Source organism: Miscanthus floridulus, chromosome 8, assembly GCF_019320115.1.
Source record: "Miscanthus floridulus cultivar M001 chromosome 8, ASM1932011v1, whole genome shotgun sequence".
NCBI lineage: Eukaryota > Viridiplantae > Streptophyta > Magnoliopsida > Poales > Poaceae > Miscanthus > Miscanthus floridulus.
The window spans coordinates 83,674,852-83,694,030 of record NC_089587.1 but is presented as its reverse complement, the minus strand read 5'-3'; the positions used below and the strand labels follow the sequence as shown (position 1 = coordinate 83,694,030).

At 50.2% G+C, this 19,179-nt stretch overlaps 1 protein-coding gene across 1 annotated transcript; it reads left to right on the top strand.

Annotated features, from left to right (window-relative positions):
* The first annotated feature begins 2,061 nt into the window (after positions 1-2,061).
* On the top strand, positions 2,062-2,932 carry LOC136469502 (secreted RxLR effector protein 161-like). Its single transcript, XM_066467672.1, has 2 exons — positions 2,062-2,395; positions 2,862-2,932. Exons 1-2 carry the CDS (start codon positions 2,062-2,064, stop codon positions 2,930-2,932), a joined length of 405 nt encoding a protein of 134 aa, XP_066323769.1.
* Positions 2,933-19,179: the final 16,247 nt, after the last annotated feature.

The following is a 19,179-nucleotide window of genomic DNA, read 5'->3' as shown; positions in this document are numbered from 1 at the left end:
AGGCCTGCTGTGCCTCTACCATGTGGAGCAGCTCTACGACGTCTGCGTGTTGACGAAGTAGAGGCGACTCCCATTTCCCCAGCGAGCGAGCTTTCGAGCCAAGGAGAGGCTCGATCTTGTGCATGGGGACTTGTGTGGCCCGATGACACCGGCCACATCGGGAGGACGACGCTACTTCCTGCTGCTCATCGACGACCTTTCCTGCTACATGTGGGTGATGGTCCTCGGCAGCAAGGGAGAGGCTGCGGATGCCATCAGGCACACGTAGGCTGCTGCGGAGGCGGAGTGTGGCCGCAAGCTGCGCGTGCTGTGCACCGACAACGGTGGCAAATTCACGACGACTGAATTCGCGTCGTACTGCGCTGATAAGGGCATTCAGCGCCACTACGCGCCGTATAGCCCATAGCAGAATGATGTCGTCGAGTGGCCCAACTAGACGGTTGTGGGGATGGCTTGGGCCCTTCTCAAGTAGAGGGGGATGCCAGCTGTCTTCTAGGGAGAGGCGGTGGTGTCGGCCGTCTACATCCTCAACCACTCGCCTACCAAGGCGCTTGACGGTAGGACGCTGTACAAGGCTTGGCATGGGCGCAAGCCGGTGGTCTCCCACTTGCAGGTCTTTGGCTGCCTTGCGTTCGCCAAGGAGCTTGGCCACATCAGCAAGCTCGATGATAGGAGCACTCTAGGAGTGTTCATTGGCTACGCGGAGGGCTCGAAGGCCTACCGTATCCTCGACCCAAAGACACAGCGTGTGCGCACGGCGCGCGACGTTGTGTTCAACGAAGGGCGAGGATGGGCGTGGGACAAGGCCGTGGACGATGGCTCAGCTCCAACGTACGACGACTTCACTGTCGAGCACGTTCACTTCGAGGGAGCTGGGGGAGTAGGCAGCTCTTCTTCGACGAGCGCGTCTAACCCAGTTCCTGAGCCTCCACCGACCCTGCACCTGCTGCTCCGATAGTACCATGCTCTCTAGCCAGGACCTCGGCGGCAATGAGTTCTTCGCCGGCAACACCATGCACTCCAGCACCGACAGGCACCTCTCCGGGCACGTCTACTCCAACACCAGCTCATGTCGAGCACAGCTCAGTTGAGCTCGCTACTCCACTCTCTCATGACGAGGAACGCATCGACGCGTACCACGATGGTGAGCCATTGCGGTACCGTACGATGGAGAACCTTCTCGGTGACCAGCTGGTGCTGAGACTGGTGCCTCATGACCTGGAGGTGCAGTTGCACCTTGCGTGTGATGACAGCGAGCCTCGGTCGTTTGTAGAGGCCGAGAAACACGTGGCATGGCGCGCCACGATGTAGTTGGAGATGGATGCGATTGAGAAGAACCGCACCTGGGAGCTTGCTGACCTTCCTCGTGGTCACCGCGCGATCACCCTTAAGTGGGTGTACAAGCTGAAGAGGGATGAAGCCGGCGCCATCGTCAAGCACAAGGCTCGCTTGGTGGCATGAGGTTTCATGCAGCAGGAAGGGGTTGACTTCCACGACGCCTTCGCTCCCATGGCACGGATGGAGTCCATGATACTCCTCCTTGCGCTAGCTGCCTAGAAGGGCTGGCATGTTCATCACATGGACGTCAAGTCGGCGTTCCTTAACGATGACTTGAAGGAGGAGGTCTACGTGCACCAGCCACTAGGATTTGCGATCCCCAGCAAGGAAGGCAAGGTGCTCCGCCTGCGCAAGGCCCTCTATGGCTTGCGGCAGGCATCGAGGGCGTGGAATGCCAAGTTGGATTCCACGCTAAAGGGGATGGGCTTCGAGCAAAGCCCGCATGAGGCGGCCATCTACCGACGGGGCAGTGGAGGAAATGCTCTGCTGGTGGGTGTCTACGTCGATGACTTGGTGATCACCAGCACCAAGGATGCGGAGGTGGCAGCATTCAAGGAAGAGATGAAGGCCACCTTCCAGATGAGTGACCTGGGGCTTCGCTACTTCTACCTGGGAATCGAGGTGCACCAGGATGACTCCGAGATCACGCTTCGACAGACCACCTACGCCAAGCGCGTCGTTGAGCTAGCCGGGCTCACCGACTGCAACCTAGCTCTCACTCCGATGGATGAGAGGCTGAAGCTGAGCCGCGACAGCACGACGGAGGAGGTGGACGCTACACAGTACCGACGACTTGTGGGGAGCCTTCGCTACCTCGCCCACACACAGTCGGACTTGACATTCTCCGTCGGCTACGTTAGTCGGTTCATGCAGCGACCGACGACGGAGCACCAGCAGCCTGTGAAGAGGATCATCCACTACATTGTGGGGACTCTCGACCACGGCCTCTACTACCCTAGGTGCCTTGGGGCGGCACACTTCATCGGGTACAGTGACAGCGACCACGCCGGCGACATCGACACCAGCAAGAGCACGAGCGGGATCCTCTTCCTCCTTGGCAAGTGCCTCGTTAGCTAGCAGTCGGTCAAGCAGCAGGTGGTGGCCCTGTCCAGCTGCGAGGCCGAGTACATAGCGGCCTCCACCGCTTCGACTCAGGCGCTCTGGCTCGCTCGACTGCTTGGTGATCTTATTGGCGGAGACACTAGAGCGGTGGAGCTCAGGATGGATAGCAAGTCCGCTCTGGCCCTAGCAAAGAACCCCGTTTTCCATTAACGAAGTAAGCACATCCGGGTGAGGTACCACTTCATCCGAGGCTGTTTGGAGGAAGGGAGCATCAAGGCAAGCTACATCAACACCAAGGACCAGCTTGCGGACCTGCTTACCAAGCCTCTTAGGAGGATCAAGTTCCTTGAACTCTGCTCCAGGACCGGAATGGTTCAACTTTCCCACAAGACGACGCACAAGACTTAAGGGGAGAATGATGGGATAAGTCTCTGTGTTGGCTGGTCTTTATGGGGCTACAGCTGGTCTTTGTGGGGCTGCAGCATATGGTGGTCTTGCTGCTCCAGGACAGCATCAAAGACAGCATCCTTGACTGGCTAGAACAACATCTTAGCATCTAGGACAACATCTTAGCATCTAGGACAGCATCTGTTTTAGCATCTTGGCATATGCTTGGCTGGCTAGCAGCCTATAAATATGTATCCCCAACCCCTCAGGTTGGTATGGTATTTGGAAATAAACCAGAAAATTGTTCTAACTCCTAGTGTCATCATCTCTCGATGAGAGTAAGAATTCTGCTACTACCAAGAGTAAGAATTCAGCGACTAACACACTGAATCCATTTTGGGGGGAAACCTTTGTTTTGCATAATCTCAAACATCAACTGATGTTCAACCTTATCAAAAGCCTTCTCCAAGTCCAATTTGAGGATGATAATTTCTTTTCTAGATTGATGACAAAGGTGAGCATATTCCAATGACCATGCCAAACAATCCTGGATAGCTCTTGCTTTAATGAAGTCATATTGATTTGATGAATGATGGATAGTAGGACCATCTGAAGTCTGTTAGCTAAAAGCTTTGTCAAGATTTTAACAGAAGTGTTCAGCAAAGATATGGGCCTATAATCTGAAACTTTGACTGCATTCTCATGTCTTGGAACCAAAGTGATATGGGAGCCATTAATACTTTGCAAATAGATATTACCAGTATAAAAAACACTGCAGAGATTATAAAAATCATGACAGATGATTGGCCAGCACTTTTTAACAAAATCAGTATTAAACCCATCAGGTCCAGGTGCCTTATCAGATGGCAAGAGTTTAGCCACTTGGTCAATGTCCTGATGACTAAAAGGGGCAATCAGACAGCTAAGATCATTGTTGGAATTCAGAAGATTGGCAAGGTTGAAAAGGTTACCAGTGAAGCCATTGACACCTAACCTCTCTTTGAAAGAGTGCCAAATCATAAGCACCTTTTGGTGATGATCAGTAACCAAGTCCCCAGAATCATTCTCAAGATGAGCTATTAGGTTCTTCCAGAAACGAATAGTGGCATGAGCATGAAAAAACTTGCAATGCAAGCAGCATCCCTCGTCATTTTCTAACTAGCTAGAATTCAGATTCTGCACAATTATTTAGAATCACAGATATATATATATATATATATATATATATATATATATATATATATATATATATATATATATATATATATATATATATATATATGGCCAGAAAGAAAAGATGCATGTAAACCTAAATAGCCAACCGCAGTCCTGATATATATTCGGAGTACCCTACCATGCGTGTCTATCTACCATATATAGCATCTCTTTCGATCGCTTGGTGGATCGATCCGTTCAAAGTGCATTTTCCATTAAAGCTAGCGATGCAAGCTTGAGACAGTATGTATGTAGCACACAACACAAGTAGTAGTAGCTAGGATCAGAGGGCCATTATATTAATTAGAGGTCAACTTACACAAGAGATATACGTATATGATTAGAATAGACAAGGAACAAATTAAAACAACATGTTAACTACATGCATCTTCAGACGAGCGATGAACAAGTATTTCGTATTAGTTGCATGCATGCGCGAGGCTAATAACAATTAAGACATATATACGAGGGGGCTGGGCCGGGCCGGCAAATTAAAGCAAGCTAGCTGCATGCATGTTATCAGATTCTGAAAGCATCGTCTGCTTTCTTTTATCCTTTGTGTGGTGTGGCTGGAGAGCAGTGCTTTTGTGTGCCTTGCTTTGCATCTTCTTTTGTTTTCCTCTTGTGTGGCTTCAGGTGAATCCTTTTCCCTCCTCATGCTTTTTCTTCCTTCCTCGTAAAGCTTTTTGGCCTTTCAGCTGCACTTGGGGCAGAGAGCAACGGCCCATCCTCCATATTCTCCATCATCCTTCTTCACACTTCACTTAGCTCCGATTATTCTTCACTGCTTTTTCTCAGCTTGCATGCTAGACTACATGGCAATGTTTCCTCGTTTGTTTGTTTTTTTGATTGAAATTTCCCACCCACCTTTTTTTGTTTTCTTTCCCAGTTAATTAAAAAGAAGTCCCAATGTGATCTTTTTTTCTCAAAAAAAAGCCAGAAAAAAGATATAGTTTGCAATGCAGCAGGAGGGCAAGAAAACTTGTTTGTTGCGATGCGTACAAACTAACTAAATTGTGTTGAAGAAAATATCAACCAAAGATAGATCTAGCTAAACAAAATGGCCACCAAAAAGTGAACTTATGTTTTTCACGCCTAGCTAACTGGAATACATGTGTCGATGGTTCTATAAAGCAATATACAAATGAAGCATGTACAGGCAATTTTAAAAATATTATTTATCACCAAATGATTAAGATATTTGAAACTTCGTTTCTATCTTATTTGCTCAGTATGACAGTAACACTAGCTAGATAGCTAGTGTTTTCTCTAGAATCTCAAATACACTTCAATGTTAATAAAAATGCATTGCTGTGAAGAAATATTCTTCCCTAGCTTGTAATAATAAAGGATCAATGTCACAAATAAATATATTTCATGAGTCAGTAGTTGTGGGGTGTACAACCCCGGATACCCACGGCAGACCACATGGACTGCGCCCCTAGGGGTGGCCCAACCCACAAGAAGAAGCCTTGCGAGGCACGACTCTGCTCGGCGCCTTCCGCAAGACATCGGGAAGATATCATGAAGATACTACGAGATCTGTTAGGATATGTATGATCCCAAGATTCTTGTAATCAGTTATTACTTTCCGGTCATCTCTCAGACCTAACCGACTTGTAACCCTGCCTCCCGGACTATATAAGGCGGACAGGGACCCCCTCTAAAATCACGGTATATCATACGATAGCTAATACAAACCAACAGACCACAGGAGTAGAGTATTACGTCATACTGACGGCCTGAACCTGTCTAACTCGTGTGTCTCTGTTGCCTTCTTGTTCTTGATCTCGCGCTCCTTTGCCGATCAATCTACCTTCGTGGGATATCCCTCGGAGGACTGCCGACGATATTTTGTCGACAGTTAGCGTGCCAGGTAGGGGTGTGCGTGCTGTTTCCTTGTCGAACAAGATGGCTTTTTCTGCAGGCTCTTCGTCCCTTCCGCAGCCCGGCCAGATCTTCATGGTCGGATCCATCTTGTGGGTCATCAACGCTGATGGAGTCGGAGAGCTCCTCGAACCAAGGTAGATCGGTTCTGCGTTGGCCACCCCTGCACCTGCAACTGTAGATCCGATCTTGGAGCCGATTCCGAGGTCTCCTTCGGCAACGACTCACCGTCCGCTTCCTCGCTACCAAAGGAGGCCGATCAACAATGACGATCTGATCGAATCCATCGATCGGGTCAAACTGAAGCTCGTCGATTGTCTCTTTGTCGCTGAATCGGCACTGGACACTCTGTTTCAGCGCCGACCACCCTCCGATCCAGATCTATCGGAGGCTGCTTGGGAAACTACAGGGGCTACGGCCCTACCCTTTGGATTATCCAACGCCGCCGCCGCTTACCAGCATGCCCTAAGGGGCAAACTCGCCGACTAGGTCGCCATCCAGCTTCCGCCAGCCGTCAACACGCTACACTTAGGCCGGAGCCCCGGGACGCACCTCTAGACCATCCCGGAAGAAACTCCAGGTTCTGAGTCTCAGGGCTCTACAGAGACCCTCACCGAAACCTTCTCCGATCAATTTCTCCTTCCACCCTTCCGAGGTGGTGCGATCTTCAATGTCAGCATCGACAGCCCTCCTCGGAACGATGAAACCGAGGAGGAGCGCGTTGCTCGGGAGAACCGGAACATCAACCGTGTGCAGTGGCGAGAAAACGAGGCAGCCATCGCGAGGGCCGAGGTTGCTCGGAATAATCGGCTCGATTCTCAAGGAAGACCGCTCCCGCTCCACCACGACCTCGACGAGGAATTTCTCTGCATCGATGGCCACGACGTCTTCAAGACTCCAAGCGCCAATTTGGCGGTAGCCGCCAATGAGCTCGCTCATTTCCCTCAAACGCCCAAGCTCTCCAAGATCGCCGCCATGCTTAAAGCGGCTCACTGTCAGGTCAATGAGATCCGTGAGGATCAGAGACCTTCGTGCTCTACGAGCACGATTCACCGATCAGCTGCGCCGAGGTCCAATTGCCACCCCAGTCAAAGCCATTTCGCCGACCTGTCACTACCTCTCTAGGGGGAACCCGGGGGGCATCACATCGAACACCATTGCCAGCATGACCAGGAGGTCGAACAGGATGCTAGAGTACATCTTAGCAACCTCCGGGATGCACGGCGGCGTATCGAGCAACGTCGCTTTGGTCGCCATGAAGACGAAGTGCGTCGCCGCCAGGATTACGAAAAGGAGTATGGCAACCCGGACTCAGCCCTCGAGCCTATCCCCGACCACAATGCCATGGACAACGGAGTCGACAACCCTGAGGGGCCTTCGGCTTTCACAAGGGCACTCTGAACGCTTCGGTGGCCCCGTGGTTTTAAGATCACCGGGGTCGAGCCCTACGACGGAAGAATGAACCCAACTCAGTGGCTGCAGGCTTACGCCACTGCCGTCCACGCCGTGGGAGGAGACACCAGCGTCATGGCAAACTATCTCCCCATCATGCTCACGTCACCCGCCATGAGCTAGTTCACCAGCCTTGCACCGGACTCCATCGGCTCATGGGAAGAGTTGAAGAAAGTCTTCACGGACAACTATATGGCCACCTGTACTCGACCCGGCACGAAACATGATCTCAGCCGCATCAACTAGAAGCCATTCGAGCCCCTCTGCAGCTACATCCGATGTTTCTCTGAGATCAGGAACTCTATCCCCAACATCACGGAATCTGAAGTCATCACTGCCTTTATCCGAGGACTCCACCATCGCGAGCTTCGCTCCAAATTCAACCGCAAGCCGCCGACCGGTATCGGCGAAATGATAACTATCGCCAACCAGTACGCCGATGCCGAGGAAGCCGAGGTGCGCTTCAACGAGGATGCAAGCACTCAGTGCCCGCCTCACTGCTACGACGATTGCCCCGACAACCGACATTACAGCGACCGCCGCCCCGACGACCATAACTATCATCACGATAGCGATCGTGATCGAATAGGAGGACACATGCCTGGCCAAAATTGCCACCACCGACCAGAACACATCATCACCGCCGTTAGTCAACCTCGCGCCAAGCGTAACTATGACGAACAGTACCAAAAGATCCTTGACGGCCCATGCCCTCTTCACAAGAACGCTAAACACAAGATGAAGGACTGCATTGGTCTGGCCAGGGAGTTCTAGGACAAGAGGCTCAATGACGATGCCAACGATGGAGCCGGAGGTCACCGACCACCTAGGAACAACAACAACGCCTTTTAGGACCACGATAAGGTGGTCGCCACCATCTTTGGGGGCCTCGCCTCCACTGAGAGTAGAAGGGAACAGAAGCTCGCCGCCCGACGCGTGCTCGCCGTTGCTTCAGAAGAAACTACCGCCGACCCCAGCTATTGCCCATGATCCAAGGTCCCCATCACCTTCAGCAGGGCCGACCAGTGGGCAGACATACCCTACACAGGGCGTTTCCCTCTCATTCTCGACACAACCGTCTAGAAGGTGCTCTTTAGAAAAGTCCTTGTTGACGGTGGCAGTGCTTTGAACCTACTCTTCACCGGGGCCCTAAGGGAGTTGGACCTCGCAATATCAGATCTCACACCCTCGGACTCCTCCTTCTGGGGTGTGGTACCTGGAAGGGCATCCAGACCACTTGGAGAGATCACCCTACCAGTACAGTTCGGCACGGCAAATAACTACCGCATCGAGCATATCAACTTCTACGTTGCCGATTTCGACACCACCTACCACACCATACTTGGCCGGCCAGCTTTGGCAAAATTCACGGCCGTACCACACTATGCGTATTTGGTGTTGAAGATGCCTTCACCTGTAGGAGTCCTGGCTCTGCGAGCGAACCTCTTCGTTGCCTACACCTGCGAGACAGAGAGTCTCGCTCTCACCGAAGCCACCGACCTCTCCATCCAGATGGCTAGCGTGGTCGCCGAAGCCAAGACAGCACCCGCCGATGACATGGAGATTCCAGAGCTAGAGCTTCCCCGTGCCTCCACCAAGTCCAAGGAAATCAAGGAGGTCGGCCTCGGCCTCGACGATGCCTCCAAGACCATGAAGATTGGGGCTCACGTTGACCCCAAATAGGAAAGCGCGCTCGTCTCCTTCCTATGTGCCAATGCCGATGTGTTTGCTTGGAAACCTATAGACATGCCGGGGGTACCACGGGAGAAGATCGAGCACTCCTTGAATGTCTCGTCGACCACCAAATTGATCAAGCAGAAACTCCGCCAATTCATGCCAGACAAGAAGGAGGCTATTAGGGTAGAAATAAAACGGCTCTTAGCTACCGGGTTTATAAAAGAAGTGTATCATCCAAATTGGTTAGCAAACCCTATTCTCATTCGAAAAAAGAATAAAGAATGGAGAATGTGTGTTGATTATACTGATCTTAACAAACACTGCCCTAAAGACCCCTTTGGCTTGCCTCGGATAGATGAGGTTATAGACTCTACCACCGGTTGCGAACTACTCTCCTTCCTTGACTGTTACTCCGGCTATCATCAGATCTCCCTCAAGGAAGAAGACCAGATAAAGACGTCATTCATTACACCTTTTGGTGCATACTACAACAAAACTATGTCCTTTGGACTCAAGAATGTCGGGGCTACCTATCAAAGGGCCATTCAGATGTGCCTCGACCAACAGATTGGCTGCAACATCGAAGCCTACATCAATGATGTGGTCGTCAAAACCAAGACAGCCGACAACCTTATCGCTGACCTCGACGAAACCTTCACCAACCTGAACAAGTACCGATGGAAGCTGAACCCTTCAAAGTGCATCTTTGGAGTTCCATCCGGTATACTACTGGGCTACATCATCAGTGCTCGAGGCATTGAGCCTTATCCTGACAAGGTCTCCGCCATCACCAATATGAAATGACCAACATGAGTCAAGGATATACAGAAGCTTACAGGTTGCATGGCTGCTTTAAGCCGCTTCATATCACGCCTTGGCGAAAAAGGGCTACCTTTCTTCAAGCTCTTCAAGGCCTCCGAGCTCTTTTCCTGGTCGAAGGAGGTAGACTCAGCTTTCAAGCAGCTCAAGTTGTTCCTAACAAAACTGCCAATCATGACAGCGCCAAGGCCAGATGAGACTCTGCTAATATACATTGCCGCCACTTCTCGCGTTGTGAGCACAGCTATTGTGGTCGAACACGAAGAGGCCGGGCATGCCTATAAAGTACAACGTCCGATTTACTTCATTAGCGAGGTACTTAATGAGCCCAAAACTTGTTACCCTCAGGTACAAAAGCTGTTATACGCCATTCTTATTATGTCACGCAAACTCTGACACTACTTCAAATACTACAAGATCGTCGTGGTCACTGAGTTCCCTTTGGGGGACATTCTTCACAACAAAGAGGCAAATGGCTGCATCATTAAATGGGCTGTTGAGCTCGGCACCTATTCCATCAATTTTAGAAGTAGACCTACCATTAAGTCATAGGCGCTCGCTGACTTCGTCGCTGAATGGACTGAGATCCAAGAGCCCATCGCCGCTGCTTGCCCCGAACACTAGGTGCTGTACTTCGACGGCGCCCATAACATCAACGGTGTTGGTGCAGGCATTCTGTTCATTATGCCGACCAAGGATAAGCTATGATATGTTCTCCGGATACACTTCCCGGCCTCCAACAATGCCATGGAATACAAAGCTTGTCTGCATGGTCTTCGTATAGCTGTCGAGCTCGGTGTCAAACGCCTAATGGTGTACGGGGACTTCGCGCTGGTTATCAACCAGCTCAACAAGGACTGGTCCTATTCCAGCAATAAGATGGATGCTTACTGCGCTGAAATCAGAAAGCTCGAAGGAAAATTCTATGGCATCGAGTATCACCATGTGGTACGTGACCAAAATCAACTCGCCGACCACTTATCCAAGTTGGGTTCTTCTCGCGCCGCGATCCCGCTGGGAGTCTTCATTCAAGATCTCCCGGCACCATCCATCAAAGAAGATAAGGAAGTCAAAGAAGTTCCCCCTGCCAAGCAGTTGGCACTTGCGGTACCTTCGCCGGTCGTCGACTGGAGGGAGCAATTCATCAAGTATCTCACTAGCGCTGAGGTACCCATAGACAAGACTGAAACTAAACGCCTAGTTTGTTGAAGCAAGCTTTACGTGCTGGTGGACGGTAGCTTAATGAGGAAGAGTGCTAAGGAAGGGATACTGCAGAAATGCATCACCCAAGAGGAGGGAGTGAAGCTACTTCTTGAAATTCACTCTGGTTCCTGCGACAACCATGTGGCCTCAAGAGCATTGGTCGGCAAGGCTTTCCGAGCTAGTTTTTATTGGCCCACAGCCATCACTGATGCAGAAGATCTCGTTCGACGTTGTGAAGGATGCCAATTCTTCGCTAAGCAAATACACGTGCCGGTGCAAGAGCTGCAAATGATCCCAGCTTCCTGGCCCTTTGCATGCTGGGGACTGGACATGATCGAGCCTTTCAAGCCAGCACCAGGTGGTTTTTGGTACATGTATGTCGCCATTGACAAGTTCTCCAAGTGGATTGAATATAAACCGCTCGTCTCAGCTACTGCAAAGAAGACAGTTGAGCTCTTTGAAGATATCATCCATAGATTTGGTCTACCAAACAGCATCATTACTGGACATCACTTCTAGGACTTCTGCGAAGACCGTTGCATCTCTGTCAAATATGTTTCTATTGCCCATCCAAGAGCCAACGGTCAGGTCGAACGGGCGAATGGTATGATCCTTGATGCCCTAAAAAAGCGACTGTATCAAAAAGAAGAAAAGCATCCGGGCAGATGGCTCAAGGAGCTTCCAGCTGTAGTCTAGGGACTGCGTACTCAAGCTAGTCGCAGCACCAGCGTGACTCCATACTTTCTAGTCTATGGCTCAGAAGCCATACTACTAGCGGACGTTACTTTCCGAGCACCTAGAGTGGAAAACTACGATGAAGAGCAGGCCAAGGCTGTTCGGTCTGAGGACGTCGAGAGATCCGAGGAAGAGCGCCTAATCACCTGTGTCCATATAGCTAAATATCTAGAAGGCTTGTGGAGGTACTACAACCGAAATGTCAAAGGTCGTTCATTTGCTGTCGGTGATCTCGTTCTCCGCAGGAAACAAAAGATTGAAGGTTTGCACAAGCTCTCTTCCCCCTGGGAAGGGCCTTATGTCATCAAAGAGATTACTCGACCAGGTTCTTATCGCCTAAGTGACTTAGAAGGAGTCGATGTTCCCAACTCATGGCACATCGAACACCTTATACATTTCTATCCTTGAAACACTACAGATATGTACTTTACAATTTTATATTCATATACGTTTTTGGTCTCCATAACTTGTCACCGTTTTTGTCTCTATTGTGGTTTAACATCCATTTGTGGTCGCCGAACTATATGCTATTTCATGATGAACTCCAATACGTACTCGTCGTAACTGCGCCGTCCACATTTCTCCAAATCGCCGAACACGATTTCTCCAAATCGCCGAACAAGATTTCTCCAAATCGCCGAACACGATTTCTACAAATCGCCGAGCATGTTTTCCCCAAATCTCCAAACATTTTTTGATCGGAGAGCAACATCCTTTCTTTTCTGTTCTCCTCGGAGACGACCTAGTCTCCGATTTCTCCCTACACGTGCTATGGGCTCCGCACTCTACGTTATGGGTGGTCGGCTACGGTCCCTTGGTCACACCCGTTTTTCCTACATGTCTACGGGCACCACGCTTGATGTTATGGACTATGGGTCAGCCAAGGCCGAGAGTTCAACATAGAATACATTGCTCGGACGACGCTTATGTTGCCTTTATCTCCAAGTTCGTATAACAACTGCCGACCCAAACACGTTTTGCGCTATTTTTTATGGAAAGGACTCAGTCACCGATTTTTCCCTACACGTGCCATAGGCTCTGCGCTCTGCGTCATGGGTGGCCGGCTGCAGGTCTTGGGTCATGTCTATTACTCCTACACGTGCACGGGCTCCGCGCTCGACGTTATGGACTATGGGCTGGCTAAGGCCATAGGGATCAGTAGCAGACCAACTGTTTGGATGTTATTTGAACTACGCATAATCGCGTCAGGTTTGAAAATGCGAAGATTTTTTCACCGAACTACAAGCAAACTACATATATTACATATACAAGCACCTTATAACAAATATTCGATAAATACTTATTTCTTGCGTTATCGTGCTTTCTAATACACCGTCAAGGTTTTACAGATGGTACTCTATAATCAGATTAATGAGCTCCGCCATCACCATCCGTCTCGCCAAATAGATCTATATCGCCGGCCAACATTTTTGCTACATCCTCCACTTCATCCTCCAGCTACTGGGTCTCCGCGTCGCTCAGTCCTTCCATGAACCCACCCTCTATGGACTGAAGGTCGGTGGTCGGATAATGGGACCGAACAACCGCAGGGACATGGGTAGCGACGGTTGTAATGGCATCGCGGTTGAAGGTTTTGAAGTTTTCCCATGCTGCCTTGCACCTCTGAATGACGGTATCAGGGTGTTGCCGCCTGCCGTCGTGCTGAGTGGCCGTTTTCAGGTCGATGCAGTCAAGCGCTGGCTTAATTGCGGCGACTACAGTATCGAAGTTCTCCTTCTAGACCTTGGCCTCCTACACCAGCACGTCAAACTATGCTTTGGCTTTATGACAATAACCTGCGAGAGTTATAATGATCTATTATACAAAGAGCTACTACAACAATAATACCGATCAGGAGGAATTCACCTTTCAGCTCCTCAGCAAGTTTGTCCGCTCGCTCTACTTCCTTTGCTTTCTCCTGGCGAAGTTGATCGATGGCCTGGCGCATCTGGCCGAGCTCAGCATCTTGCTCTATAAGCACACCAGTTGTTAATGGAAATGCGGCTATTCAGCAATACCAAAGTACATTCGTTGATGTACCGTACCTACTTTCTATTTGGATACACTGTTGAGCTGTTCGCTTTTCCTCTCTAGCTGCTCGGAAGCACTTTTTAGTTGGTTAGAGACAGCGGCCAGCTGCTCGGACTGGCTCCGCACTTGCTCGGACACAGCCGCCAGCTTTTCGGTAAGGACCCCCTTTTGGTATTCCAGGTCTCGCACATTCGACTCCGTAAGGTCTCGTTCGCGTTGGGCCCTCTGGATATTCTTCTCTGAGAGGTTCCTAGCTTCTTTGAGTTTTTCGTTCTCCGCTGCAAGGGGCTCCATTCGCTTTATCAGCTAGCGGCACTACTCGGCAACTCGAGATATTTCCTGCAACATGCATGATGACATTATCGTTAACCAATTCCAATAAACGACTAGGACCTTTCCAGACGAAGTATTCACCTTGATTTGTTTCATCACACCAGTAAGGGAAGTCTCCAGTCTCCAGAACTCCTTGGTGGTGTCCTCCTCTTCGACAATAACTATTTCTTCATCGCGCTTTCGGAGGATCCGGACTGCTTGGGGTCAAGGTTCATCACGCACGATCTCCTCCACCTCATCCTCCTCCATTGTAGCCGGAGGGACCACCTTGGGGCTCGGTGGTCGGATAGCAGGTCCGACCATGCCCTCCGAAGAATTGGGGACTACCGTCTGTTCCTTTGGCGCCAAAAGCTTTTCCGCTCCCGTTTCCACCGTTGCCGAAGGAGCTGTCGCCGACTCGCTCGCCATTGTAGGCAGTCGCTCGCCGCCATCAAGCCCACCAGGGGCAGCATTTGGCTCCCCCGTGTGCTCTCGAGCACTCGGGGACTCCAGGATGTGGTCTACTGGCATCTCCACCGGTCTAGGGTAAGTTTCTAGTCGCTGATCAGTCTGAGCGGGCGGTGCTAGATCTATTGTTTGCCTTGCACTGTATCAAATCAGTTATTCAGTCACAACAGAAGTAAAGAAAATACAACAAATTAACTACAGCACCAGAACACTTATGGTTTGGTCTGACGGTTCAATTTCTTGAACCGACAGTGCCAGCCAGAGCCTTCGGGCGTAGCTGCGGGGTCGACTCCTATGCTCGGTGGGGGAATTCTTGGCTCTTCCTCGGTCATCCTTGGTTCCACCTGCTGCCCCGGGGCCGCTGCTGTTTGTTGCTCTGGGATCTCCGTTACCCGCACCGCGGGGATTTCTAACATCTGCTGCGCAGCAATTCCCTCTGCTCGTTGCTCGGGGACTCTCCTTGTCCGAGCTTCATGGACTTCTTCGCCTACCCCGGTTTGTTGCTCCACGCGTGGGTTGCGCGGAGGCCCTTTCGTGCTCGGGGGAGGGTTCGTGAGAATCTCGTCATCATCAGACCAATCGAACACCACGGTTCTTCATGTTCGATTGGTCTGGTCATCATCCAGAGAGATCCCGCCTGGTTTGCGGGGAGCAGTCGCTGCTGTTTTCCTCTTCTTCTAGGCCGGCTCATCTTTCGCCGACCTCTTCCCCCTAGTTTTTGCCGACACCGGGGGAGGACTCTCTGTCCGACCAGTGTCCATTCCTCCGGATTTCGAGGAGACACCGACGGAGCTTTCTTCAATTTGAACAGGTCGTCGCGCATCCACTGACGGTGGCCAATCGTTTCTCGGCACGCCTGAGAAATACACTGCCCTGTCCTGCGAATGGATCTTCACATGAGTAGGATCAGTTTATTGCTCGGCAGTATAAATAAACTTCTCAGAAACATATAGTCAGGACATTCACCTGAGGAGGCAGATTCTTGCAATTGAAGGGCTTCATGTACCCTGACAGTCTGAAGGAGGATAGCGGAGCGAATAGCTCGACAGCTCGCTCTTCGACGTCGCTCCTGGATAGTATTTCTAGCCTCTCTCGAATACCGTCGGTCTCCCCTTTGAATTCAAAGCCTGGGAGCGCCCTCTCTTTATAGGGTTGTATGCGACGCACTATGAAACTCGCAGCTACCAATCCACCATTGGTCTTCACGCCCTTTATCAAGCCGAGGAGTTCATTCACTTGCTCCATGTCGTCCTTGCTCGATAGCTTCAACCAACTCCTCTGGCTTTCTAGGATGTGGTCAGCATTACAACGCACCGCTGGGTGGCTTTGTCTCATGTAGAACCATCTGGTGTTCCACCCCTTCAGTGACATGTTCAGCGGTATGGTAAGATATTCACTTGCCATCCCATCCCGAAGCTGGAGATACACCCCGCCGACCACCTTGGAACCAGCGCCGCCTCTCTTCTCCAGCCAGAATAGGTGACAAAATAGATTGAAGTGGGGTAGGATGCCGAGGTATGCCTCACAAAAGTGGATGAAGATAGAAATGTGTAGAATGATATTGGGGTGGAGATTGCACAGAGTAACCCCTGAGAGCTCTAACAGATCCCTCAGAAATGGATGAACGGGAAACCCTAACCTGCGCCAGAAATAGTCTTCGAATACCACTGCTTCGTCAGTGTGAGGCATAGGAAAGGACTCACCGAGAGCTGGCCGCCATCCGGCGGTCGCACGGTCAGGGAGAACGCCGGCTTCCACCAATCGGTTCAGCTCAGCTTCTCCTATTCGTGACGGCACCCACTCCTCGTCGTGTTGGGCCACGGCATCCGCCTTCTTGGGACTTGTCTTCTTCAGTTTCGCAGCTCCTCTTTTCGGCGCCATCTCTCAGATCTGGTTAGGTTTTGGCGGCGGAGGCAAATGTGGTTGCAGATTCGGCGATGCGAGAGATGAGGAGGAAGATGAAGTGGCAAAGATGGGCACGAGGTTTGCGGCGGCACTATTATATAAGATTTTCCCCACCGTTCTGCATTCAAGGGCTTTTTGGGAACCGTTCCCGAGATCTACGCCGCTCCGATTTCTTTGATGCGGCAAATGGGCCGTTACCTGGGCTGCTGCTCAACTGCAGTCCATGGTGCTCATTTATCCTGAGCCTTCAGTTGCTCCTCTCCAAAATTTCGCCAACTTTTCTGCCATTTATTGAGGCTAAGTAACTGACACTGAATAGTCGTTACTCCTATTTTTTCTCCAAGATTCAATTTCTCCAATAACTTTGCCTGCAGCTTAGGGACTAGCGGCCTGCTCTGTTGGTCTTTGATTGTTTTTTTGTTTGTAACCCTAGCACCATGTGACTGCGTCACCTACTGTCAGGCTCGGGGACTAAGTGGGCACACTTCACCTTGCGGTGAATGTGCTTTGTTTTCTTTTTGGGCCACGCTCGGGAACTGGCTGCCTACTCGGCTGGTTTTCTACTATTCTTCAAGTTTCTGACCCTGGCACCAAATGATTACATCATCTGCTATTAGGCTCGGGGACTAAGTGGGCACACTTTACCTCGCGGTGAATGTGCGGGATTTTTTCTCAAAGATTACATGCCTATAGAGGAGGATTGATTCCTACAACTTTGTTCGGACTCTAAGTGGGCACACTTGGTCCACTGCGGAGAAATTTTCGTTTATAAACTTGAGCTCCTTACACCCTTATGGCAAGCCGTACTTGGGTCACTCTGGTCGGCAATGGTTCACGGTGCTCGGCGACAAGTCACGTTGCTCGGCGACAGGTTATGCTACTCGGCAACGGTTCACACTGCTAGGCGACGGTTCACGTAGCTCGGCATTTCAGCATGGTGGTTGGACCATGAGCTTGACAGCTCGGCGTTATTCGCACCTGCTCAGACAAGCTCAAGATGGCGTTGCACAACGGGTACAAGGCGCTCAGGGACTAGCTGTGGGGTGTATGACCCCGGATACCCACGGCAGACCACATGGGCTGCGCCCCTAGGGGTGGCCCAGCCCACAAGAAGAAGCCTTGCGAGGCACGACTCTGCTCGGCGCCTTCCGCAAGACATCGGAAAGATATCATGAAGATACTACGAGATCTGTTAGGATATGTATGATCCCAAGATTCTTGTAATCAGTTATTACTTTTCGGTTATCTCTCAGACCTAACCGACTTGTAACCCTGCCTCCCGGACTATATAAGGCGGGCAGGGACTCCCTCTAAAATCACGGCATATCATACGATAGCTAATACAAACCAACAGACCACAGGAGTAGGGTATTATGTCATACTAACGGCCTGAACCTGTCTAACTCGTGTGTTTCTGTTGCCTTCTTGTTCTTGATCTCGCGCTCCTCTGCCGATTAATCTATCTTCGTGGGATACCCCTCGAAGGACTGCCGACGATATTCTGTCGACTGTAGTTGTCCTACTGATCGATTGATCGATCTTGTATGTGTATTATATAAGGTCAGAAATGAAGGAACATTATATTATGTCTCTAGTTAATTTGAATTACTTTACAAACATATATCACAACCATAAGTAGATATTATTGCAAGCGTAGGGATCAAAACATTATTTTTCATCTTGTTGAATAAATAACACATCAATCCACATGCATGTATGACAAAATTTGTGATTCGTGGGTGCTTTCATATTGGTAATAATATGAACTGACAATGCAATATTCAAATCTGGAAAATGCCTCGAGCAACATAAAAAGACTACGTCATGCAAAAAAAGGAGAGAGCAACCTTGGATGCAGCCATCTGCAGCATAGGGGTTGCCATCCGTTTGATCAGGGCAGAAGCAATTGTAGCCTCCTCTCGAGATACTGGTAGATCCTTGCAGATGCTGTCACTATTACATGCATAGGTATCCTTATTCTCTTGGGATTGTGCACTTGTGCAGCTTGGTTGGTGATTGCAATGCCAAGTTCCATATCGTCAACATTGCTTGTATTCACCCAACTTGCATAAAGATCACCCATAACGAAGTCATAGTATTCCAAAAAGATAACCTTGATACTGTTGATGTAAGCTTGCTGCTGTGATGACATGTGTGGAGTTGCTGCAGAAGCTGTGGTGGCAGGAGCAGCAGGTTTGAATTTAAACAAGGAAGAGCGGGAGTAGTTGCGGCGAGCAGACTGGTGACCGCGCCCACGTCGTGTTCCAGAGCGAGGCAGTTACATCGACAACCTCTTGTATCTTGTTTTCTTATTTTCTGTGTGCATCACAGTGTGGTTTAGCTATTGTTATAAATAGCTGGGTGTTTGGAGAGCGCATTAGCGCATTGTAACTGAACCTATTGTGTTTGTACTGCTCACACATATCAGTGGAAAATAGCACTGTCCTCTGACAGTTGTTCGCGTTCATGAGTGTTCTTGCGCGTTCTTGTTCTTAGGCTAGCCAATTCGATCTATAGCGTTATGATTGTGATTCCTAGTTCTAACATTTGGTATTAGAGCCTTAATCCCGCGATGATCATCACCTGATCCACGCCATGGGTGATCGGAGTGGTGGCGGTGACCGGATCACGTATCCGTCACTCACCGCGACCAACTACACTAGTTGGAGCATTCGCGTCCAGGCGATC

Excerpts from the sequence above, each read along its gene's own strand:
- LOC136469502 (XM_066467672.1), top strand. The coding sequence starts at position 2,062 with ATGGATGAGAGGCTGAAGCTGAGCCGCGACAGCACGACGGAGGAGGTG. Across the intron at positions 2,396-2,861 it reads CGGGATCCTCTTCCTCCTTG|CTGGTCTTTGTGGGGCTGCA; the intron begins GCAAGTGCCTCG and ends ATGGGGCTACAG.